Source organism: Papilio machaon, chromosome 10 (genome assembly GCF_912999745.1).
Source record: "Papilio machaon chromosome 10, ilPapMach1.1, whole genome shotgun sequence".
NCBI classification, from domain to species: Eukaryota; Metazoa; Arthropoda; class Insecta; order Lepidoptera; family Papilionidae; genus Papilio; species Papilio machaon.
The window spans coordinates 4,571,779-4,597,692 of record NC_059995.1 but is presented as its reverse complement, the minus strand read 5'-3'; the positions used below and the strand labels follow the sequence as shown (position 1 = coordinate 4,597,692).

Below are 25,914 nucleotides of genomic sequence, written 5' to 3'. Positions count from 1 at the left end.
ATATTTCTTATCTATCAAACAATTTGCCTTGTTTTGGTCTAAACGAGGAAGTTGTGTCACAATTTTGCGTTATAAATTATAATGCCTGATTCATAATATTATACCAAAAGGTCATAATAAATTGTTCAATAAAATACTCATATCAAAAGTTCAATATCCTTTTTAAAATTAATTTATAACAATTCTATTAGTATCCGTTTTAAGCCTCAGTAAATATGGAATCTCCTAGACAGTTAGAAACGGACACTGTAGAGTTTTGGAGGAAACAAGCCAAATATTACGAACAAAAGTAAGGCCATCCATTAATACTCACAAGTTTGTATGAAATTACTGGTCTTGCAGTCTTTCCTTATCTTAAATTTTTGTAGAGTTATCGACATTCAGCAAGAATTAGACGAGTACACAGAAAATTCAGCACAACTAGAAAAGGAATTGGAAGCATCATTGGTACAAGTTGAAAAACAGAATAGAGACCTAGAACACCAAAATCAACGATTAAAAAATGACATTGATATATTGAGGGTATGTTTATTTGATAATTATTAAATAAATAGAATATTGTAAAACTGATTAAAAAGGATAAAATATATCATAGCAATGTTATTGAAAAGAATGTTTTAATCTTTTTAGAAAAAATTGGAGCGAAGTCAACATGAAACCAATGCATTGGAAAGTGAATTACAGGCATTGAAAATAGAAAAGGAAAAACAAGCGACTTACATACGTGAAATTGAGCAGAAAAATGATGATCTGGAAAGGGGACAGAGGTAAAGTTTAACTTAATTAAAATATATAGATAACACATGGGCATATTATATGCATATTTTTTAATTTATAATGCATATGTAATGTTATATAATATGTTATTTTCAGAGTTATTACAGAGTCAGTTTCTTGTATAGAAGCGCTATTAAATCAGGCATATGAAAGAAATGCGGTACTAGAAAGTGAAGTAGATGAAATAGAGAACTTGAGAGTGAAACTCCAGAGAGCTAATGATGAAGCTAGAGGTAACTATTTAAAAAATCCTCTGTCATCGAGTTCACATTCAAATAAAACAGAGACAATATGAATCAAAAGTCACAGCAGTGGAATCCCACAGTTACTTAGAGTTTTATGGTTGCATTTAGAGTGTCCTAAAGATTTACTGTTAGAATTGCAAACTAAAGTTAATCCATTAAATGACTGAGTGGAGCAAGTTTGGAACTTCTTTTAACTTTAATTAAATAGGTTTACAGATCATTACTTCTCAAAAAAAAAAAACATTTTTTTGCTTAGAATGAGAGTAAATATATGGACTTGTGGGTTAATACATATTATAGTACATAAAATATAGATTAATATAAATCAAAACAAACCTTAGCACAACTATAAGAATCTAAATTGACAGGAATGACAAAGTTATATGTATATTATTCTAGCTGTCGCCCGCGACTCCATCTGCATTAAAAAATATATATTAAGAAGTCTATGTGTTTTTCCGGACTATGATCTATATTTATGCCAAATTTCATCAAGATCCTTTTGAGCCGTTCTGGAAATACCTTCAAACAAACATCCATCCATCTATCCATCCAAACATTCGCATTTATAATATTAGTAAGATTGAGAACAGATTATTACAATTCAGCGATGACATTTTATTTAAGTTTATTTTTTAGAACGTTAATACTGTTACAATTCTTTGTCGTCTGGTAGTGTATTAAACAAAAGTTTTATTTCCAGTTAGTTGGATTTTTTAATATACTATTATGCACTTTTAGATCTCAAACAAGAATTAAAGGTAATAGAAAAGGTACCTGATTATAAAAAGGAAGATGGAAGCATTGAAAATGTATGCAATGGACATATCTCTAATACATCACGCACTCAAGTTGAAATAGAAACTCAAACTTCTTTAACAACGCCACAGAAGCGTAAGTTACCTTTTTAGTTATTTTTATGTTATAAGAAAAATACCTAATGATGTTAAGTAGTGATGTATATATGTATATTATTGGAACAGACATAATTATTTGATTAGCAAATTAAGCTTTTCAAGTTATTAAGTATTAGTCAGATTTTTTAGTTGAGTTCTATTATAAATGTTTTTTTAATGTTATTCAATTAATACGTTTTTACTAAATATTATGAAGTTTCTTTTGCTATATTATTGAAGATTACATATAAAAATACAAATATTTTCTCTTTAAAATAATTTTAAGATATAATAACATTTAACAGGGGAAATCAATGGTAATGCAATGACACCCTCTTCCCGTGTCACTGCTATCAATATAGTTGGAGATCTGCTCAGGAAAGTAGGGGTGAGTGAAACGAAATTATTTATTTTTATAACAGTGGTAGTAGTCGTTGCTATAATGACAGTAGTTTATTGGAAACCAATAATATGACAGTAGTGCAAATATATATTGTAAATAAAGATTATATATTTCTTATATGACCAATAAATTATTTTATATATGTTATTATTTATGTATAGAAAATATAATGTATATTTTATGTAACATTGAATACTATAAGTGGTATAATATATTTTAGTATATGTAATAGTATTTATAATGCCTAAATATGTGTAGTGATCCATATGAACAAAGTAGTTTTGGATAAGTATTAAGAATAAAGTATTTTTATACAATTTTCTTTAATTAAAATGTCCTGTAATTGTTTTATAATAAAGATTAAGTGAAAGAAAAAGGTCCACTTTGTAGTATTTTATGAGAATAAACAATAATTCAAGTAGAATTAAATATAGTGTTTATACACAACATCCATATACATATTACATATACATATGTCCCCGTTTATGATAAGTGACACCAATAATTACGGATAAATGATATTCCTCACTATGTGATTGACCTTTTTATTGATTGAACCGATTTAACCTTAGTTTATGATAAAGTTACACATGCAGTGAATACATTTTTCTACCATCTATGTCTACTATATTACTGGATACTTATTTGTTGATATTTTATATTCTTTTATCTTGGGTATAAATATAGTTCTACATTTTTGGGGAGTTTTTATTTTTATATTTACAAAGTTGAAAACTACTAAACTGATTTTAATCATTGTTTTACTGTTAGAATAGTTGTTTTATTATCTATGAGTAATATTTTATTTTTGACATTCAATATATTGAAATTCTAAGATTTTATTGAAATTAATTTTTATTTGTAAATAGCTTTTATTTGAGAAAATATTGATGGTGCCTTATTTCCCTAGCTTTATATTTAAATGTAAATAGGCTTTAATTTAAATCAGTCTCACTGACAGTAGATATTATTAGTAGAATTGTGCTGTTTTTTTTTTGCATGGTTTTTTTATGTAGTTTGCATGATGTTTATTGCTTTGCAGCTTGAGAGATTTCTTTGCCGTGAGTGTGGTAAGGTCAAATGCTCTTGTAGTGTGGCTACCGTCAACCAGACATTGGACAACGTAGCTAGTACTAAGGATACTAAGAACGATAGTGAAGAATATGTTGTGGAATACAGGAAAACTAAAGAATTAACACGACAGTTATCTAAATCTGAACAGCCAAATGATATACCAAAGAAACCGCCTCGGAATAGTCTGAATAGGTCATCCGAGCCATTTGAAAGATCTAATGGTGATAATGGAAAGTTGCGAAGATCGTTTGCAGTTCGGTCTAGAGAGGGATTAGAGAATTTGTTAAATTTCGCTTCTATTCGCAAAGGACATGAGCAAGGGAAAGCAAAACAAGGTCTTAAATGAGAAGTGTACTTTAATGTACATTTTTTTAAATGTTTAATGTAACCTAATAATAAATTACACTTTATTGTAATACTAAAAATAAAAATGAAAAGTACTTTTATGTAACAACAAATTAAATAAAAATATAAATATAAATTATAATAAAAACAGTAAACAAGGGACAACATCTTAAAAACTTGGTTGACCAAGATAATTTTATTTAAAAATAGTTATATTTTTGTAGGCTAGCAACACTAGCCTCTTATTTGAATTGAATTGACGTATGTAAATATAACCTAATGTATGCACAACACAATAAAATGTTACAATAACAATATTGAAAAATGTGTATAGGTGATGGGTACTTTATAAATAAACACATTGTCTAATGGGCATATTTTTAAGTACATTATCAAATATTTACAAAAAGCATTTCAAAGACAAAATTAAAATTGTTTTATACAGTGCCATAAATCAGAAGTGCTATTTAAAGTGTAGTTATTAATATAATTTAACTAATTTCTAGCAATCGTTTATTAGATGTTATATAAACAATTAATACATAATTAGTTACATAAGCTGATATGTATATCACAAAATTTTGGTGCTAAAATCATTATGTAGTTTACATATACAACTATTTGACTTATTATTTAATAGGATATAGATATATTTAATAGATATAAAGATTAATAAATACGGATAATTTTATGTAGTGTTAAAATCATTTAAATTTTTTTGTAACAAGTTGTTTAATTGCAGATTAATGATGATATTATAGGTTAAAAAATTATGTGAAAATGACTATGTTATTTTATTTTAAAAGTTTTCACAACATGCATTGTATCAATTGTATATATTATCATGTTTGTCTGTGGTATATCATTATGTCTTGTTTGTCTACATATATCTATGGCACGTGATGTTGGTGACGGTTTAACAACGCTTTCTATTTCAGTCATATACTAATAATTAACTCCATTCATATTGTGTACTTTTCTTCATTGTAGGCTTTGGAATCAAAGTTAGCGTCGTGTCGTGGTACAGTTAGACCTAAAGAGCATTCACCAAATCCGAGCTCAGACGTCAATAAGGACTACAGGTGTGTACTCAAGAACTAGGATACCATCGACAATCCACTGCGACTAGCAACATTGTGTTAGCTATTGTAGCATAGATAATAAATATTCTTACAACAGCTTCACGTACACACGTCGTTTATATAAATCGTATATGTTGTGATCAATATAATATTTTCCTAATTAACTAATATCTGTGATGATTATGAAGTAATTAAGGGAAAAAAAACTTAGTAAATGCTAAATTTTTTTGGGCTACCCACCGGACACCTCACAGTTGTGGCAAATATGAGAGCTTGCTTAACACTGTTTTTTTCACCAGAGTAACATCCTTGCTAATGATCTTGTAAAGACATTCACACACAATATTGTCCTTATTGCTTGTTGGTCTTTGACTTAAAACGTAAAAGTAAACATCAAGATGGCAACACCCATAAAATGTGTGTGTTGGGCTCACAGTATTTGTTTATCGTCTATTTAAGGTGGATAAATATTTTGGAAGAATGATTTTATGTAAATATTAAGTGTATAGCTATTGTGTATGTTAAAATTACAAATTTTTATCATCTTGAATAATAACTTTTATTCATTTGATAGTTTATAAAGGAATTATAATAAACATCTATTTATATAAATAATCACATTAATAATATTTTCATTTATATGCCCATACGAAATACAGATTGAAGTCCTTTTAAAAAAATAACTAAAATAAGCGTTGGGTGTTATGCAATTTAAATATCTATTTGTTTGAAGTGTGGATTTTATTAGCCATTTGCTTTTTTAATAAGGTCTTAGACGAAATAATTTTAGGATCCATACTTAATTTTTGTTTGTACAAAATTCCGTTCAAATTTCCAAATCTTATAAACATTACAAACATTCTTCAATATAGATTATCTTTTTCTAGTCCGTAATTTGTCTTTGTAACAGTGTGTGACTAACAATTAACTTAAATAGCCAATTTTAATACTGTGTTTTTTTTTAAACCTACAATTTTAATAAATTTGCAAGCTATTAAATATTTGTTTGTGTGATGTTGGCCTTATTAACATTTGTGATAAACATATATACTAGCTCATTATTTACATTCCTGTAAATTGGAACATTAAATAACTTTGTGTGTTATTTGATGTTATACAACGTATTAATTTATGAGTTTTCATTGTTTTACAACATATTTCTTGCCCATAAATGAAATCACCGATATAGGTAATGTCTTAGGAGTAAAACATAATATCGGTACTTATCATAAGTGTAAATTAAAAATAAATATACGCAAAATTTTAGTACTTTAATAATTACTATAACAAAATGTAATTTAAAAGTAATGGACTGTATGAAATAATTCTCGAGTTAAAAAATATTCTACGTGTTATAATATTTAATATTCTAAAACGACATAATGAAACATTATGTTTCTATGTAAAATTTATTAATTAACAAAAATTTGGTTTTCTATTTTAAGAAAGAAAATTGTATATACGTTTTGTGTTCATAAAATAGCATCTTTTAAAATCACTTCAAAAGTCAGTTATAACAAACATGTTATGTTGCATCACAGGGATGAATTGTAGTAACTTTGTTATTTACATTGAATAAGTATATGTCTCAGTTATGCGGTGTATCACACATGGAATAATTGGTGATTGGCTTTACAAATTTATAATAAGTTTTAGTTATAAGTATGCCTTTCAATTATTATTTTTATAAGAGAAAAAAAAAATTGCCCAGTCTGTTGCAATAGTATAAGCAACTACGCATTTATACATAGTGACCAGACCAATTTAATTTGTGCGCAATTATTTACGATAATAAAACTAAGTTGAGGCATATGATGTGTTTTATTGTTATTATAAATATTTGTTTTAAAAAACCTTATTTATATTATATTATTTGTTTTCCAGTGACAATATTTGATACAATATTGCTCCATTCAACATGTTTTGACACCTCCACTGGAGGTTTGAAGTTATTGACTAAATATTGCAATGGAACAGTGAACAGTTTGATTTGTAACATTAAAAGAGATGTCTCATCATTTTTCACTACTTCAAGGAAGACATTTCCTGGAAAGCAACAGTATTTAAATTTAAATGTGCTACAATATTGATGTAAACATGAGTTTCCACTGCCAAAACATGTGGTAATCTCTTTTATTCACTAAGAAAAAAACAGTGATAACAACAGATTTTAGAACAAACATAACAGCATTGAAAATAAACTATTTAAATCAACATTGAAATAAGTATCTAAAACTTAAATATTGCAGGAAAAGCAATTTATACCCCAATTATAAGTTACCTGCAACTTTTGTTGATTTGGTTATCCATAGAATAAAAACATACAAGGGGAAAGTTTGTAGTAAATATATACATTTGGCAAGTATATATTGAACCAGCATTGACAACACTCGAAACTAAAAAAATAATAGAAATACAATTTAATTATGTATAACTTTTAGAAGGACACAATTAAATTTGTGAAAGATATTTAATACTCACCATAGTAAATACTGTGTAATACATAACGGTTGTAGGTAATAATAATAACAGAATAGTGAATGCAACTGTTCCTACAAAAAGTTCTTGATTTGTGTATTCACAGGAGTCAATGCCTCCTCTTAAGGGATTGTATTTTCTACCAACAAACAATCTTAACAATGCAATCAATCCAGATATTTGAATATTAAACAACCTGCAAAACATTTTTATGTAAATATGTACTGCTAAAGAATTGTAATATATATACATAGCCATATGTAAATCAGCTCTGAACAACTTTGGCTCACAAAAACTTGGACCGTTGAGCTGCGGTTCAACTAAGTTGACAGCTCACAGCTCATTGCAATGTACTACAACTATGTGAGTCGACGAGCCGCGATAAGCCTGGTGACTAGCAGTTCGCAGCTCGAAACACAAATCATAACTATATGCAAGTACTAATTGAGCTGAGCTAAAAGCCAGTTCACTCATCTGTTTCACATTTGTGAGCTGTGAGATGATCTGCAGGTCATGAAATTTAGTTGAGTTACCCATATATAATACTGCTTTATTTTGTAAAATGTAATAGTAGTACTTAATAGACCATTTGCTATTGCAGATAGTAATCCATCCAAACTTTTGCATTTATTTATTAGTATGATTTTTTTAATATATTACCTTGCAGCATACACATAAATACAATATGAATGAAATGTGGCAATGCAAATCATATCTGCTATTATTGCAGCTTGAAATGTAAAACCTAGGTAACCAATATATCCATACAAATGCAGTATAATATTTAATTTTTCACCAGAAACATCTGAAAATGAAAAGATTCATGTTATCTGATCTTTGTTTTTACAATTTTGTAGTGATAAATAAAAAAATAGTAATACCTAAAAACAGCCACCAAAGTTCAATGTGATAAGAAAAATATCTTCCCAACATTTTATTAAAAGCATTGTTCAGTTTAAGACCGGCTGGAGAACCCATTAACCATTTCAACAAAGTGTACATCAGATTAACTAATTTCTGTAAAATTTATAATTAGCATCACATTGTTGATTTATTAATTTCAGTAGTTAGAGTATAAATGTAAAATTTACCTCCAAAATACCCATTAAAAGTATGCCTAAATCTTTTTTGTCCTTTAAAAGTAACTCTAATATAAAATATCCAATAGTAATATCTAACAGAATTGATAAAATAAAATTTCCTTCTTTCATTGATATCTGAAAAAGAACAATTGCTAATTTGTATGCCATATGATATTATTATGCAATAGTTAATTTAAAAAACTAATTAATCTTATTGACTGTACAAATATGACACTGGCAAGGAATACACTGTCATTCAACATACTCTTTAAATCTGTTAAGCCATTATATATTACAGAAGGTCAATATAGGTCATACAAGGCCATTTCTTGGCTACTAATTTGACAATTATATTAGACAAATATTTTCAAAAATATTTGATACTAGCTTTTGCCTGCGACTTCGTCCACATGGAATTAAAAAAAAGTAAAAAGTAGTCTAGGTGTTTTTTCAGACTTCTTTCTATATCTATGCCAAATATCATTAAGATACATTAAGCCATTCTGCAGATACCTTTTAACAAACATACATCCATCCATTTAAACATTCACATTTATAATTTATAATATTACATATTCAAAGTTTATTATGATTGAGTATGTAAACTACTTGTTTTTCTTAACTTACTTTTCTATTTCTTCTGACTGATTTTATGAGCCATATTATCATATTTAAATAATTGAATATATGTTGAATAAACATTGATGAAACTAGCCAGGAAGGATTTTGAAATGTGGCTTCATAATCTGTTCTGTTTTGATCCTCTCTACAATCATTTCTCACTAAAGTTTGCAGTTCAAAAATAAAATCATTACATTCACACAATGTTTCTGAATTTTTGATTGCATGGTGTTCATAAAAAATTATTATACAACTATCAATATCATTTATTTTTTTCCCATCTATACTTAAATATTGTATTCGTGGGCATATTTGATCACTCATGATCAAATAATTACTAAATGATTTGAATTTGAACTTGTGTGTTTCATAATTACTATAATATCCATAAATAACATTATCAGCCTTGGTTACTGTTTCTTCAAATAGAGCACAAGTTTTAGAATATTTTGTAACGTATATCGTAGTCAAATTTTCTTTGTTTGTTTGTATGTATCCCTTAAAGTAAATCTCAGTATTTGATGATTTTGGCTTTATGGGAAGAATTAATCTCAGTGATGACATTGTAATAATAGTAAATAGTCATTAATGCAAGTTAAATCACATTTTTTTTTTGTTTAGAGAAGAAAATAAGCATATTCCATGGATAAACGCGTGTTACACCAAAACTGAAACAGCATTTTACAGAAAATAAGTTCACTTTAGATAGGTCGTAAATAATAATGTTCCTAATTTATTGATAGCGGTGATGATAATCTATCTAGCTATCATTTATAATTTAAAAAAAATTAAATAAATTGTGAATGTTGTCTAAATTTATCACTTAACAAATTCAATATTTTTATTATTATTGTGTCTGACAGAGATTAGAATGACAGTGACAGCCAGGGTTTAATTCTTGCTGCCCCTTAATAATCATTCGGTATTCCCTAGAAAAAATTAACATAATTATTTTAAATTAATATTTAATGCATGTTGATATTAGATAAATGATTCTAAACTATTGGAAATAACTTGAATAAATATCACAAAATGAGAAACGTAGAGTAGCCATACTATCCAAACTGTTTATAATTTATGATTTTTTTAATAGACATAGACCATAGACTTTGCCATTTGTTCGCCATATTAATTTCTCTTGTTGGCTTAATTCGAGTACGATTACGTTACAAAAATACGAAATAGTTTAATGCATAGTGTATTTCGTTTTATAACTAAAAAAGTAAAAGTATAAGAATCGAGTATATTAGAACAATTTGCATTACATTAGGTTCACATTGAATCCAAAATTTAAAAATGTCGGCTCACGAGCAAATGAGGGCAATGTTGGATCAATTGATGGGTACGGCTCGTAATGGTAAGGAGAGTATTGATATTAATTTGAACATTAACATTTATTTGAAAAAAAAAAAAAAACAAAAAAAAATCTTTATAAATATCTTTACGTTACCTTGCAGGCGAAACCGACAAACATGGGGTTAAATTTTACGACGATTCAGTATGCAAATCATTTTTACTGCAATGCTGTCCTCATGAAATATTGTCTTCGACGGTAAGTTGGATATTATTGATATGATTTTGGGTGATACAGGACGTCATATTTCTGAGATATCATTTTTAGTTATAATTGCTTTAATAATTTACTTTCTATCTTCTAAATCCTATTGCTACATAACATCTGATTCTATTTTTTTTTATAGATTTAATAACTTTTGCTGCAATGATTTCTCAGGAATATTGTGTTTACATTGCAGTGTTTTCCTTTCATATATACTAGGATAAAATGAAAAGTAAATTGCGCAAAATCTAAATTTACAAATTTTAATCACCTTTTTATCCTAATGTATGTGTTGTCTTTTCACACTTTCATTCCTTCTATTTTGCTGTATGTAGTTTCTGGAAAATTCTTACATCGGAGTGGCATTAACTGTGGTGAAATATGCTTTTCAGAAAATGCCCAACACTAGTCTTTATTGCTCATCACAATACTTAACAGATGAGGGATAGATTGTATGAGTTAGGCTGTTCTGTAAGTACCAAGATGTACGTATAAAATATTTCTAGTTAGCTGACATACTTACTGCTAAGCAGAATTTAATTTATTACTTGACTCTCAGGCTTAATTAAAATTGTTTAATTATCCAACGGTTACTAATGCTGCTTCGGTGAGTACATATGTGATAACGTCATTGAAAATTGTAAGCTGGGTGATATTGCTGGTATTATCTAACGACATTGGGTATGTACAACGCTGTTTCATGGTTAGACTACAGAACAAATTGTTAAATATTTGCATGTAAATTACATCCAACTCAATCCAAAATACCATTAAATTTACTAAGAGCACACAGATGGGGTAAAATGGATTTTGTAATAAAGAATACATGAATTTTTAGACAATTGTGTCATTTTTACAAAGTTATAAAATGACTTTCTACATTTTTTTATCATTTTCACTTACATAATACACATTTTGTGGTCATAGAATAATATTTTAATTAAAACATGACCTAGTAGATCTAGTTACAGATGAAATATAACTGTCTATTACTGTAAAATGTTAAAGGTTCAAATTCAACCAATATGATTATAAGGATAAGATACCTTTGTTGCATTCTGATACATAGTATTTAGTTTATATATTACAGTTTCATCGGGCTTTAGGTGTCCGTGTGCAGATGGTGCTTAGCCTAAACCTCGTTTAAATTCAATTTATCTTTCTATATATTTTAAATTTTACTATAAACAGTAAATTGTGCAGTAAGTGCAAGTTAAAAAATTATTTCTGTTGCACTTCCTACTTATACAAACTCACCGGGCGAATCGGTAGCACTGCATATTTCAATTTACAGTTGCAAAATAAAATTAATTTGAATTTAAAAATCACTATTAATTTAATTTTTTTTGTATTATTATAATTTTATAGTAAATAATTTTTATACTGTATCAGGTTGCATCATATTCTTTGTGAGCTGAGATGTATTAGATATTTTTTTGATGTGTTAGAGTGTTGGCGGGCTAGTTAGGCATACGAGGGTGGTCCGCTAAGATTTGTAAGTATATTAATGGTTTATTTACTGGCTGATGAACCAGGGCCAGGGTGAGCTGATTGATTGCTGGTGACATTGTATGTATTTTATAAACACATTTTTTTTCTTGGATACTTTAGACGGGGTTTTCTTGTCTATGGTCTAGTGAATTTTGATTCTACATTGATCTTTTATGTTGAAATAAATTGATGTTTGGTTTAGTAATTTTCTATATAATAGAACAGACATTTTAGCATTTATTTAAAGTGGCCTGTTGCATTAATATATTTATTGTTTATAAAAAAAAAAAATATGGATAAAAGGAAGGTGCTAACAAAAAATATACAAATTTTCTATAAAAGTATGTTGTTCCGAGTCCTACAAAAACATGTTTTTACTTGACAAATTCTTAGTTATTGCATAAATGTGGCAAATAATAGATACAAGTAACAATAGAAAACAAACATATTTCGGTATATGATGTATAAGATAGATGTATAAGTTACAACACAATTATGAATTTATTATGATTGATATGATTCTCATTTGAAAAAAAAAAAACATGACTGAATCCTGATCCAAAAGGCCTTTGACATATGTATGTACTTTGTCAATGGTTTATAGTGTTACATAAATAATGTGATGAATAATTTGTCAAATCTTGATATTAGGTGTTCTTAAAACTACATCTTACATTTTGTGTTCATTATTACGATGTTACCTAGACATTGTTATATTTTACTAATATAGAAAAACTCGTTATTTTTCACGTGTTTGTAATTTTAATTGCAGCGAATGGATTTAGGTGAGTGTCCTAAAATACATGATCTGGCGCTTCGTGCGGACTTTGAGTTAGCATCGAAAACCAAAGACTATTTCTATGACATTGATGTAAGTACTTTTTATTTTTACTACATTTTTGTATGTTTTTAATTATGCAAATATGACTTATCTAGACCATATAAATTAAACTAAAATAATGTAAATAAAAAAAAGTTTTAAATGTGGCAAAGTTGTTGATAGCTTTCGAATACCAGAAAGCAGTATTTAAATAAAGTTTGCTTTTATATATGAGGAACTTAGTTTATAAAGAAAAATTTCAAGTATTTATTTTAATTTGCCATACTCTCTTTGCAAAGGCTACGGAGCATTTAGAGGCGTTTATCGCGGACTGCGACAAGCGCACGGCGGCCGCGAAGCAGCGGTTGGCGGAGACGCAGGAGGAGCTGTCAGCCGAGGTGACGGAGAAGGCGAATGCGGTACACGAGCTCGCCGAGCAGATCGGACAGAAGCTTGCCCGAGCAGAGGCGCTCGGCGAGGAGGGCATGGTCGAAGAGAGTGTCAAACTTATGGGAGAGGTATAGTTCATTATGTACTCTGACATTACTAGTTTCATTTTTAATGCTTAAGTGATTGTAATATTTTTATGATATGCATCAATATGATACTAAAATGAGTAATGTTGTTTTTTACTATTACCTACAATTGGATTTGTTTCTTTATTACTTTAAATTATGTTTTCAGAATTTTTGGTTTCGCATATGTAACTAACTCGATGTATTTCCAGATTGATGAGTTGCGCAAGAAGAAGGCGGTGGCGGAGCAGGAGTACCGCAACTCCATGCCGGCGAGCTCGTACCAGCAACAGAAGCTGCGCGTGTGCGAAGTGTGCTCCGCCTACCTCGGCATACACGACAACGACCGCCGCCTCGCCGATCACTTCGGCGGCAAACTACATCTCGGATTTATAACTATACGCGAGAAACTTGCCGACCTCAAGGTAACGATCTTTATAACTGTACAAGTTACTCGACTAAAATATGCTTTAATAGCAATGTTTTTACGAAGTAGTAATGGGACCCTACCGATTTGGTTTACTTAGCTTAATTTATACCCAAAGGTTGTCTCGCATAGATCGCTGCTTAGCGATAAGACGGCCTTTTGTGAAAATCCTGATGTACTTTCTTTTTTTGTAACTCCATGATAGCGCACAATAAAGTATATTTGTATAGATGCAATAATATAAATGCTTATATCGCGTAATATAATATCAGAAATTGGTGGAGAAGCGACGCGAGGAGCGCGGGGCGTTAGAGCGTGAGCGCGGCGGGGGGCGGCGGCACTACGTGGGCGGGCGGGAACTGGACCGCCGCGCGCGCAGGCACCGCGAGTCCGCTCGGGACCGCGACCGTGATCGTGACCGCAAAGATGCGGATCGCAAGGAAGCAGACCGCAAGGAAGCAGACCGAAAAGACTCAGAACGTAAGGACGCCGACCGAGAACGAGAACGAGACCGCAATAAGGACCGCGAGCGGGACTACGAACGTGAACGCGAACGCAGGTAAGGATTACGTTATTTTCCTTTACACTAGAAGTATCTAATAGAAACTATTGTTTATAATATTAATTCTGTGGCAACATTACACACATTATGTGATATTGGACATCGAAATTAATTATATTTTCTTGTTTTTGCAGACGCAGTCGCAGCCGGTCCCGCAGCAGAAGCAAGCGCGAGGGGTCTCGGGAGCGACGCGGCGAACGTGGCGAGCGCGGGGAGCGCGGGGAGCGCGGGGAGAGGCGCAGCAAGTCGCACCGCCGCTCCTCCTCGCGCGACCGCCGGAGGGAATAACACAGCCCCCCACGTGACCCACGCGTCGACCACACGCACACCGACATAGCTACCACTACACCGAACTCTAGTACGCACTATGATTTTGTCTCAAAAATGAATACGTTTTATAGAAGAGTTCGCGTATATGCGAACAGAATTCTAAAGTCGCGTTTGAAAAAATCATAGTGTGAGCTATAACAGGTAGCATTAAATATCGTATTAAATAGACAAAACTATTACTTTGGTAATGTGGATAAAATATGGTACATAGAACTTTAGGATTTGAAGAAAGAAAAAAAAAACAATTTGGAACGGGTCTGTAGCTGTGTTAAAATTGGCATTGTTTGAAGTTTCCATTTTCCATGCAGAACTGGGGAAAGCTAACATTTAACTGTGCGATAAGTAGACAATAATTCTCCACTAAACGTCGATACAACTCTGTGGATATTTGATGACTAGCGACATCTAGTGGCATAGTTAAAACTAGTTATGATTAGTGTAAGAGGAGGCGAGTAGATTTTGATATCGAACTATAGTGAAAAAACAAAAAAAATATCTTAAGTACGAGAGGAATTAGACATTTTTAAATCATTGCGATTATTTTCATAAATACATTAATGAAAAAATTGATTCGTTATATTAAAGTTAATTATAAATGCAAAAGTAACTGAAGATAAGTTCATACATTGCATCTGCAGTGACTGATAATCTTGCCTTTGTAATCTTTTTATAATATTTCGATTTTTTTTTATTTGTTTTGTAAAAAACAAAGACCTTTAGTTATGCCATTAATCGTTGGATTCTAAGATTAAAATGCTTGTATAAAACATATCATTCTTGTCATCTTCGACAATACAGAGATAATAATATACAGAATTTTTACATGGATTTTGATCTCAGAAACCAACGATTACACTTTTTGAACTTACGTATACATATTTCAATACTGACCTAATTCAAAAAAATATTTTCACGGTTGTGCTCGTGTGGTCAAAACTATATTGTATGTATGTGTTTAAAAAATATACACAACAATAACGTTTATGTATTTCAATCCAGTTCACTCGATTTTATCGTGTTGTATGAATTGTATGTAATTTTATCATTATTATTATTCTTCTTGGTAATTGATAGATTTTAGATTAGCGCAAAGAAAATGTTTAGTTCTATTTGTGTATGTAAGGAAAAAGGTTTAAAATGAATTGTTTTAGTATCTCTCTTTATCTCTTTTATTTTTAGTTATTGAGTGTGAATAGTTGAATGTATGATTGTTGAGAAATGTTTGGCTTGTGATGTATGAAGTCAGTCAATCAGAGTGGATTTATAATTTATTATTTTATAGTCGATTTATAATGCGCAAGCGCACCCAAAAGTCGTTTTACTTAACGTAATAAGCATATTAATTATGTACAAATTAAACATATGTAATGGTATGTTTTGTTATTTTTCTGCACTTAGTTTTCGTATTGTTTTTTTTTAGTAGCTATTCCACTCTGGTTGAATAAGTTTCATTTTAATTCCATTTGGGGAATATCCATCACAACACAATCTCAGCACGAGAGATATACAATACATTATTTAAATATTACATTAAGAGACAGTTTGTGCTAATTTTTGTTATAATAAAAATATATTAGGATAAATTATTGTTTTATTTCAGCCAATTGTATCAATCTGCAGAATTAATTGGAAGAAATTAACTATAGAATTTTTTTTAAAATATTTCTAGGCATAAAAATAAAACAATCTTGTCATAATAGAAAATTTATTTATCGTCTCGTGCATTTCATGCTACTTACAAAAGTACCTATAGTAACATTTCATAGGTAACACAATAAATCGCTATTCGTGAAATAACACTAATAGATAAGCACCAATATAATTTCTATTATAAAGAGTAATTTTCTAGTATTTCCTTGCAACATTACCTTTTTATCTAACTTCCCATAATCACTACTAAATATAAAACTTCGTTTCTTTAACCGTGAATTAAAAATGCCGGTGACACTTTTATCAAAATAATATTGTTTCATGGAGTGAAATTAGTTACAATATGTCCCTATACAAATACTTGAACAACGGAAACTCACGATAACGTATTATTCATAGGCAATAAGAAATCTAAAATAAGACATTCCAAGTCACACCCTTCATTTTTCCTAATTATTTTAACTAATGATTTTTTTGTAAGACAATGTCAATATTAAGAACAGTTGGTTGCAGTAAAAATAAACCTACATAAATCATGATTTCAATACAAAAATATTAAGTTTTAAATACAATGAAATTGTATATTATTTACTAGAATGAATATATACTATTCTTAAAATACTGGCTCATGTTTTTATAAAAATGTAACCCCAAATAACGTATGTTTGGTCAGAAATTTTAATGCCCAACATTTGAAATTTTTATACTACGTATTTCACGTGTACAACTGAAATAAAATGGTAATTAGGAACAGATAAATGACTAAAATAGGAAAATGTTTAAACTAGAAACGATAATATTCTGGTTCTATAAAACTATGTATGAATTTCATACTTAACCTAAACCGTTTAATTTATTTAATTAAAATGATTATTATTACGAGTCTGTTTGAGATCAAAGTTTAAAATTGTTATTATGATCCATACGAAAACCAGTCTAAATAATGGAGATGATTACTCTTCATACTTTCACATGAAAATATACAAATAAAAAATGGCGCGAAAAAGAAATAACCGGGTTTTCAACTGACGAAATGTTTGTACAAAAAGGAAAAAAAAATATTATTTCGTCAGTGGAAACCAACCTTAACTAATATTCAGAACAATCAATAAATTCAAAAGTTTTATCTTTTTATAAGGAATAGATAAAATAGTCTATCTTATATTTTTTCTACACAAAACCTAATAATTAATCTAATTGCATAAATCTTTGTAAACTAGTCATCTCTATGTCAAAAAATGGCAAATATCTATCACCTAACCTAATGAGTACCTGCTACTTGCTATTTGTCTTTTGTGACCTAAACAATGAGAATTGATTTAAAATGTCGAGCTAAGATTTAAACATGCATTACAAAAATAAAAAATAGGACTAAACATCAGTCCCAAAAGAAAAATTACATATAAAACTTTTTTATTCGCCTTTGTCTATGAATTTGATTTTTTTTTTAAGTAAGTTTTATTTTATTTTAATCTTGTGCAGTTTAAGTTTGAAACCGAGCATTTCAGAGAGCACGCCGGACAGCGCCGACAGGATGACCACCTTGATGATGGTGTACAGGTAATGGTTGGCGCAGATACCTGATATCTTAAAAGGGGCGTCTAATTCCTGGAAAAGACCATTTAAATTTAACCGTTTCACTGCCGAAACACTTGTATAATATTAAATTGGCCTAAAAAAAAAAAAAATTAATAGAAATTGCTAACACAACATTGGTTATGGCGACTAAAATCGCAACAAAATACTGTTGGTCGTTAAATCCGGTATTGAGTATTTAAACTGCTAAATAATCTATGATTACAACTCTCATAGCAAGATCTTATTATGTAATTGTTAATTTCTTACCTTTAACAAATCAGCGGCGAGTTTCAAGACATTATTGGCGACGGTCAGCTGCTCCTTGCTGTCAGGTCGCTGCTCCATCGCGAGGTGCAAGTTGATCTGTTCAGTGAGGATGGCGGAGAGGCAGCCGCGGTACTTGCGGTTCACATTACCGCCCAGCGTCAGCAGTCGCAGCAAGTGGATGCCCAGACCGCAGCTCCACACCATCGCCTCCAGTAGCCAACCGCACTCCAGTGTTACTGAATCCTGAATATAGTTTATGCAAACGTCACTAGATGGCGTTATCATATATAATTGAAAATCCACGTGTTATCGACCAATCAGGAGCGATCGAATCCAATGACGTCATCATATTTACGTTATTTGAATTTTCAATAGGTTTTGTTGAATGGAAGAATCATAGCAAAGATTCTCCGAAGAAACATTAACTTTTCTTACAGCTCGCATCTCTGCCAGGTTGACATATTTAACTCCAATCTAGTTTAATAATAATATTGGTGGTAGTACCCTGAGCAGCTGCGCACTGACACAGGCGAGCAGTATGAGAGTGAGCATGAAGGCAGATGACACAATCACGTCCACCGATCTCTGCGGACCGCGACGCTGTAACATCACATTGTAAATATATAAGCGACAAATAAAATCGTATAAAAATATAATAAAAAATACAATAGTTATCTAAAAATTCTTGTTATTGTTATAATTTGGAGAACCAGGAAAAACCACTTTTCGAATTTCTTAAAAATCGTTAATTCTTAAAAATAATCAGGATTTGGTCCAATATATTATAGTTGAAGACCTCAGATGACTAAAATAATAATATATAAAATAATATTAATGCACGATGTCACTTTTTATTTCTTCAATAAATTTAGGAAACATATAAAACATTTAAAAAGGATAGCATAGCATAGAGAAAGAATATGAATACTCTGTTGGTATCCATGACAAGTTACCCGTAAGTAAGACCTGGTGGAGAGCCATGTCTTGATGTTCCTGACAGTGTTGAGCCTGAAGTGAGGCAGCTCCGACTTGCGCGCGCGCCGCGCAGATGTGAGGTGAGAGAACAACTTGGCGTAGAGGAAGCGCTGCTTCAGCGCGCGCTCCGCCACCGCCAGCAAGAAGAACACCAGCGCGCTCAGCGAGAAACGAAGTATGCACGATATCATGCTCGTTGACACTTCCCTACTCATCATTAACAAACATATGTTTCTGTATATATAAAAAACAAACAAGCAATAGTTCTTTACTTATCAAAACAGCACTAGTAAAGTAAAGATTTTAATAAAAAATCTCGTAAAGGATAAAAAAGAAAAGCTTATTGATAATCATACTATCTTTTTTTTGGATCGCAATAGCTAAGACGTCACAATAGGACATTTCGTCGACATCATTCACCCAGGAGAAGAATATGAATCGATAATATTTATTTCTGGCGCTCACCAGGCGGTGTCACCGAAGGCGCCGCTGAAGAGCGAGCGCGGCCAGTCGGCGCGGTTGTGGAACAGCGAGGGAATGTAGGACAGCAGCGACAGCGCCTGCAGCTCCTCCTCACCGCGAGTGTCCTGCTCTATTGCCACCTATCACAACAATAATGTCATTGCTTGCTTACAACTCCGTTTAACACGTTCAGTGTCGCCAACTCAAGGCCAGTTAGTTTTTAGACGAAAAATTGTATTGGCACGGAACGTGTTAGCCACTACAGTGTTGTGACCTAAAATGAAGCTTAGACCCCGTCAATAAGAGTCACTTCTGTTGAACGCAAGCCGCAGCTCACCCGTAGCAATGTTAACTTCACCTCTAGCCGCGTGTGATATTTGTGTAACCGGGGAGCGTTCTGGAAAGATGTAGAAGGTCCCCTCAATGTTAGCTCACCTGCAGCAGCCTGGCGGCGGGAGCGACGAGCGCGAGCAGGGCGGCCATGAGCAGCGCGGGCCAGAGCGCGCCGTGTGCCGCCATAGCGCGCTCCGCCCGCGCCACCACGCACCAGCTGATGTCCACCGCGGACAGCTCCGCGCGCAGCGTCCACCCGCGCTCCCACATCGTGCACTTCACTGCAACACCCACACATACAACTACTACCACTAGCCAATGACCGAGCACACTCTGATGCTAAGCGTATACGATACGCAGACTGTGATGCATAGATATGACGCTCCTGGATTGCTGGTAATGATCATAAGGGCGAAAACAATGACGCCTGGAACTAGTCATGGCAACATAACTAAAATTAATGACCTGCAGATCAACTGAATTGTTAAAAGCAGACGTGAGAAGTAGATCAACGATCCGATCCGCAGGTTATGATTTGCATTTTGAGCCGACTGGTCGTGCGACTCATATCATTGCATTGAGCTAATAATTTAGTTGTTGAGCCGCAGCTAAACGGTTCAAAACAACGGTCTATGTGAGCTGTGAACTCTCGAGTCGTTTTAGAGCTGATTTACATACTTCTACCTGCATCTTGTTCTAACCCTATACTGTACGCAAAATCAACAAAAATTCAAATCATATTGCAACTTGCATTATGTCTCATGTGTATTTGTATTGCTGCTGTATTTGAATGCTATATTTTACCTGTATCACTAGTAGTATCTAAAATGGTGAAGGGGTCCCAAGAACTGTCCGCTGTGTAAGGAAATCCGACGTCGGAGTGACCCCCTTCCGATTGTGAACAGTAACTGCTCTCTTCACCTGTTAAATATATCGCAAACTTGACGTTAAAACACAAGATATAGTCTTAATAAAAAAAAGTAAGAGCCATTTCGAACAAAAAACGATTTACTGTGTCATTTTATGTTAAACCATCCTCTTACCTATCTGAAAGTGTTTTTGATGTGTTAAAAATCATGCAAAATTTAATATAATACATATAAAAATGAGACAATAGTTTAATGAAATGTAAGTTCCTTACTGTTAGTTATTTGCCCAACCCAATCTGACATGGTGTGGTGCGAAGGCAGTGCTATGGATGGCGCGGACGCCGAACATTCTCCATCAGAAGACGAAGACTGGTAATTGTCCAGTTTCTGAACAAATACATTCAATTCATTAGTCGTAATGGTTAAAACAGAAACAAGTTAATATCAAACATGCAATCAGACAAACACATAGCAATATGGTAGCTACCTGGATTCACGTTTCCAAAATTTCTCGCTTCTAGCACCTAACATTATAAAAAACGTTAATAATAATTTTGCAAACTCGATTACTAAAATTTTAGCACTTAGCGTAGCAGTATGTAATTTGTGAGTTTTTTAAAAGAATCCTGGAATCTTACCTTATTTTTTCTCTTCGTAAAATCATCTTCACTAGACTCCGGCTGCGTCGTTTCTTGTTCCCAAGAATTTCTAAATCTTACGCCGATTCTTTTTCCAATAGCACTGGGACTTCTGAGGATTCCTCCATCGGAGTCCGGATCAATAGATTTCTCGTCTTCTTCTTTTTTTACTTTTCTTACGTCATCTGATTCTTTAACGTTTGCATCTCCATCAAATACTTCATTTAATGGATCACTGTCATTTATTAAAGGCGGTTCTGCTTCCACTTTTTCTTTAAGAGTACTTTCTGATTGTGTTTTTCCTTTGTTTTCGGCGTCACTGCCATTCGAGTTATATCCATTGAGACTTTCGAAGCCGTCATCTCCGTCAGCGAATATCGGTCTACCGCTGTTATTTTGTATGTTAGGTCGAACGTTATAACTATCCAAGTACTTCTTAGTCAGTATGTTAGGTTTGTATCTAAATGGCGCACTAGAACTGGCCGTATCTGGTGGTGGGGTTAATGTAACAATTGGCTCGTTCAAATCTGGCTTCTGCCACGGCATGTAATCTTCGTCATCCGAGTCTTTGGCTTTATTCTTCTCCTTAAATTTACTCTTGGCTGGAATCTCTTGCTCTTTCATTAAATTTTCTTTGGTTAATTCCTTTTTACGCTTCCTATGATTAGAAATAAACTAATAAAAAACTACTTTATTACCATTTTAACAAGTTTCTTGTTTGCTACATACCTTAAACCACTATCAGTGATATCGGATCTCGATAGCCGCCTTCTGAATTTAGTATGTTTATTGGTAGGAGTTTTGCTTTGACTCGAAGTTGCCCCGCTTTCAGCTGACCCACCTCCGCTGCCCCCATCACATTCTGATCTTGATCTCCTGTCAGTTACAATATTATAAAAAAACTAAACTATTTCTAGATTCCTATATTTGCTACTGGTCACTGATAATGATGATACCAACTTATCAAGAATTGATTCAGCATTTACTGAACTCATGAAAACAAAGTGCAATATACTTACCGAAAATATCGGGGCAATTTCCGTCGATAAGTTGACCTTGGGCGTACACGAGCTAACTCCATTTCAGTTGTGCTAACAATTTGCGAGTGTACAACACTCAACACAATCATCAAACCTAACGGCAGAAGCCAACAATTACGCTGAAAATAAACTATTCCTGAATGAAACACATATAATAGAAAAGAAAAATACAATGTCAAAATTAAAGTACAACCTGATATTTATTAATTTATGTATAACACAAAGAAGGATTTTAACAAAAAAAAAAGATCAATGCCTTAATTTTAAGATTCCGAATCGAAATATCGAATCATATTCCGCCACTTTTCTTTACTTTTTTGACTTACATTTTTAGACTTCCACTGTTACAATCTTACTAATGTTACAAATGCGAATGTTTGGATGGATGTTTGTTACAAGGCATCTCCAGAACGACTACATAGGTCTCGATGAAATTTGGTATATATGTAGAACACGGTGTCGAAGAACACATTGGCGTCTAATTAAGGATTTTTTTTATTTCGCGTGGACGTAGTTGCGTGCGACAGCTAGTACTAAAATAAATTACATTTTAATATGCATTCATAGGTAAACTTACATCCATTTCTATGTCAGCTGGTGCCATAAAATAAAGTGTCATATTTAGCACTTGTAATATCCATAGGCCGAGTAAGAAATTGGTGCAAGCGGGCGACGTCTGCTGAGCCCACCATTTGTATAGCGCCGGGAGGAATATGAGTCGCATCAACGCAAACCATACCACACGCCGCATACCAAGAGTGGGCTTTGCTTTTGGGAATGATGAGCCTGAAAATAATTTATTGGTGGAATATGGAAAAACATATTGTCACTAAAGTCATTCTTTTTTTTTTTTTTAAACAAAGGCAATAATTTTTTACACATATTCCATCACAGTTAAGACTCGTGGAATATTCCATACTTGCTGAGTATCAATTGTGTACAATTTAATTACACAAATAGCAATATCATTAACCCTTGGTTACACACATTTTTAGACAAGTAAAACACAGCATCTATCTAACATTACTTTTTTACTATAGTTTCCTATTGGATCTTACTTCATAATATAATTGCAGTTTAATTAGGATATATTAGTTCACAATAGAACAATTGTATGTGTAATCAACATTACCTTCAAAGTCAGTTGGAGAATAATGAAGAATGAATATCTACCTCTAACTAAATCCACATCTATAAGATATGAGCGTGCATCTGTTGAAAATGAATCTACAATCCGCCTGCGATATTTGCCTCGCATGAGCAACTGTTCCACCATTGTCTCCCATTCTTCCTTATCATAGGAACTTATCTTTTTCTGATACCTAAAAATAAATAACTTACACTTTACAAATATAAATAATGTAGTTTCTTCACAGCATTTTGAAAATTGCCCTTATTTTTAATATTCGATTTTGGGTTATACAAAACAATTCTTTGTAATATGTTTGAACTTGAAATTAAGTTGAAATACCTTATTCAAATTTAATTTTGTTCTGAGTTTTTATACTAACTTGACAAATTAAGGTCAATGGCTAGTTGTTATTAAATTTTTATCAGTGAGACAATTAATGGCTCTAGAATAATTTGCCCACTTTAATATTTTGATGAGAGAAATACACAAGTTCTGAATGCAATGAAAATAATTTTTAGTTACTCTTTATGTTACATCAATTACAACCAAATAATTGCACAATATGTAATAAATATAGATGAATACTAATTTTAACTTTATATTTCTTTTAAGGATTAATTATTCTACACATTAACTTAATTTTTTTTTTATCAATTAAATTCCCATTACGAATAAAGAAGACTATTGTGAATAAATCAAGCCATGTTGATGTAGAAAATATAAAGTTTAAGTAAAACAAAATGATTTAAATTCTGGACTTCCACTGAGGTACCTTTGTACTTTTTCAAACAATTACAAGTATACCCACCCCACAATAATAGAGTAACATATGTTATAGTATAAATGAACCTCTTTGTTTTTACTTACCAAGCTGCTAGCTGCATCATGATGAATTCTAGGCCACAGTCAACTCAACATTAATAATTTATTCTTTAATTTCTTGACTTTTGAGTAATTGCTTAACTTGAAGTCATGTCAATGCGAAAAAATCTTATTTAGCGTGTCCCATGTCTAGAATTTTAGTAATAATATACACTAAGGATTTAGAAGAATCGCATTAATAGATCTACAAATTTAGATTAGCGGAAAGATAATTTACTTTTTCAAAATTGATAAGAAAACAATAACAGTATAAGTTTTATATTTTTGTTTTATTTGCATTCTGCACAGTAGTTATCAAATGAATGAAGTTTTTTGTTGCAATAATGTCTCGTTGAAATTTACATAGCAAAATAAAAGGAGATGTAAATTTAAAATCATAATATTGTTTTCGAGATATGCGCTACTTACTAGTCCCCATTTTACATCAGTTTTTCACATCTTTGTATTGTATTAATTACATACCTTTTATATTAATTGAAATTATACTCAAGTTAGAAAGTATTAAGAGTTCAAAGTGAAATAAAACAAATTATTGATTGACTTTCCACAGTTAAAAATATTAACATTAAAAAGAAGCAACAGCAACCTTTTCTAACTGATGACAGCTGACTGACACTTGACAGAATGACTTTTCTGTCACAAAATGAGAAACGGAAATCGAATTGAACGTTGAACAACTCAATTCGTTTGTCTATGATTTCCTGACGGGCGGCTCACCTCTCGTGTAAATGTCTTCTATTGTTATCAACAGATGGCGTTGTACTATTAAAAGCAAAAACTGAAGTGATGGAGAATTTTTATTTGATGCATTTAAGAGATTTGACTTTTATTCAAATCGCTTTCAGGTAAAGAAAACCAGCATTTGAACAAAAATATTATCTTTTATTATAACAGTTATAAAGTTGTATACTTAAACTATTCTTTAATAATACACTCGTTCAATTTCGATGTAAAATTGCAAATCGTCTAAATACGTGTAAATTGCATTCAGGAAGCAAAATTATTTAAATGTACAGTATTTATACTAACGTAATAGTTCGTTTTACCTTTTCTTTTAGAAAATGTACAATATTTAGAAAATATAGGTAAACAGAATGTGCGTTGTTGTGTACTAAGTACCTAATATTACTTGTATTACAATTATAATTTATATTTATGTATTCCCAATTCACAAAATTCGTCATTCGTTTGCATGACAAAAGTATGAAATTGTAAGAATCTTCTTACAATTTCTTAGTCGGAAGTCGAAGTCTTAATCGGAGTCCTGAGACCAGATACTAATGTAAACGCCAACAAACATGAAATTACTACCGTTGTTATCTACCTTACCTACTTACTTATAACACATTTGCAGGTGTGCATTAGTTTCCTAATAGAGATAA

At 31.7% G+C, this 25,914-nt stretch overlaps 4 protein-coding genes across 8 annotated transcripts; 2 read left to right on the top strand and 2 right to left on the bottom strand.

Moving 5' to 3' along the window:
• Positions 1–46: 46 nt before the first annotated feature.
• LOC106718079 (nuclear distribution protein nudE-like 1-B) lies at positions 47–5,401 on the top strand. Of its 2 annotated transcripts, none has more exons than XM_014512078.2 (7): positions 47–289; positions 369–522; positions 631–767; positions 874–1,010; positions 1,764–1,916; positions 2,224–2,306; positions 4,731–5,401. In XM_014512078.2, exons 1-7 carry the CDS (start codon positions 216–218, stop codon positions 4,839–4,841), a joined length of 849 nt encoding a protein of 282 aa, XP_014367564.1. In that variant the 5' UTR covers positions 47–215; the 3' UTR covers positions 4,842–5,401. The 2 variants fall into 2 exon arrangements, with proteins under 2 accessions (XP_014367564.1, XP_014367562.1); XM_014512076.2 differs by lacking the exon at positions 4,731–5,401 and adding an exon at positions 3,364–3,796.
• A 1,266-nt stretch (positions 5,402–6,667) lies between these two features.
• LOC106718142 (phosphatidylinositol N-acetylglucosaminyltransferase subunit Q) lies at positions 6,668–9,752 on the bottom strand. The gene is made up of 7 exons (XM_045679754.1): positions 9,010–9,752; positions 8,392–8,517; positions 8,182–8,317; positions 7,961–8,105; positions 7,304–7,496; positions 7,104–7,218; positions 6,668–6,868 (listed from the first exon to the last, which is right to left on the bottom strand). The coding sequence occupies exons 1-7, from the start codon at positions 9,565–9,567 to the stop codon at positions 6,687–6,689; spliced, it is 1,455 nt and encodes a 484-aa protein (XP_045535710.1). The 5' UTR covers positions 9,568–9,752; the 3' UTR covers positions 6,668–6,686.
• A 362-nt stretch (positions 9,753–10,114) lies between these two features.
• On the top strand, positions 10,115–14,937 carry LOC106718244 (putative RNA-binding protein Luc7-like 2). 3 transcript variants are annotated; one of them, XM_014512285.2, is made up of 7 exons: positions 10,115–10,360; positions 10,461–10,555; positions 12,825–12,923; positions 13,172–13,390; positions 13,600–13,812; positions 14,087–14,373; positions 14,511–14,937. In XM_014512285.2, exons 1-7 carry the CDS (start codon positions 10,300–10,302, stop codon positions 14,662–14,664), a joined length of 1,128 nt encoding a protein of 375 aa, XP_014367771.2. In that variant the 5' UTR covers positions 10,115–10,299; the 3' UTR covers positions 14,665–14,937. The 3 variants fall into 3 exon arrangements, with proteins under 3 accessions (XP_014367771.2, XP_014367772.2, XP_014367773.2); XM_014512286.2 differs by lacking the exon at positions 10,115–10,360 and adding an exon at positions 10,954–11,032 and having other exon boundaries at positions 10,476–10,555; XM_014512287.2 differs by lacking the exons at positions 10,115–10,360; positions 10,461–10,555 and adding an exon at positions 10,972–11,046.
• Positions 14,938–17,778: 2,841 nt separating this feature from the next.
• On the bottom strand, positions 17,779–25,139 carry LOC106718069 (protein phtf). Of its 2 annotated transcripts, none has more exons than XM_045679587.1 (15): positions 24,941–25,139; positions 24,518–24,661; positions 23,692–23,840; positions 23,096–23,304; positions 22,498–22,637; positions 22,208–22,354; positions 21,479–22,136; positions 21,113–21,227; positions 20,776–20,892; positions 20,074–20,252; positions 19,642–19,778; positions 19,155–19,383; positions 18,706–18,801; positions 18,202–18,444; positions 17,779–17,964 (listed from the first exon to the last, which is right to left on the bottom strand). In XM_045679587.1, the coding sequence occupies exons 2-15, from the start codon at positions 24,535–24,537 to the stop codon at positions 17,815–17,817; spliced, it is 2,589 nt and encodes an 862-aa protein (XP_045535543.1). In that variant the 5' UTR covers positions 24,538–24,661; positions 24,941–25,139; the 3' UTR covers positions 17,779–17,814. The 2 variants fall into 2 exon arrangements, with proteins under 2 accessions (XP_045535543.1, XP_045535544.1); XM_045679588.1 differs by having other exon boundaries at positions 24,995–25,139.
• Between the last annotated feature and the right edge of the window lie 775 nt (positions 25,140–25,914).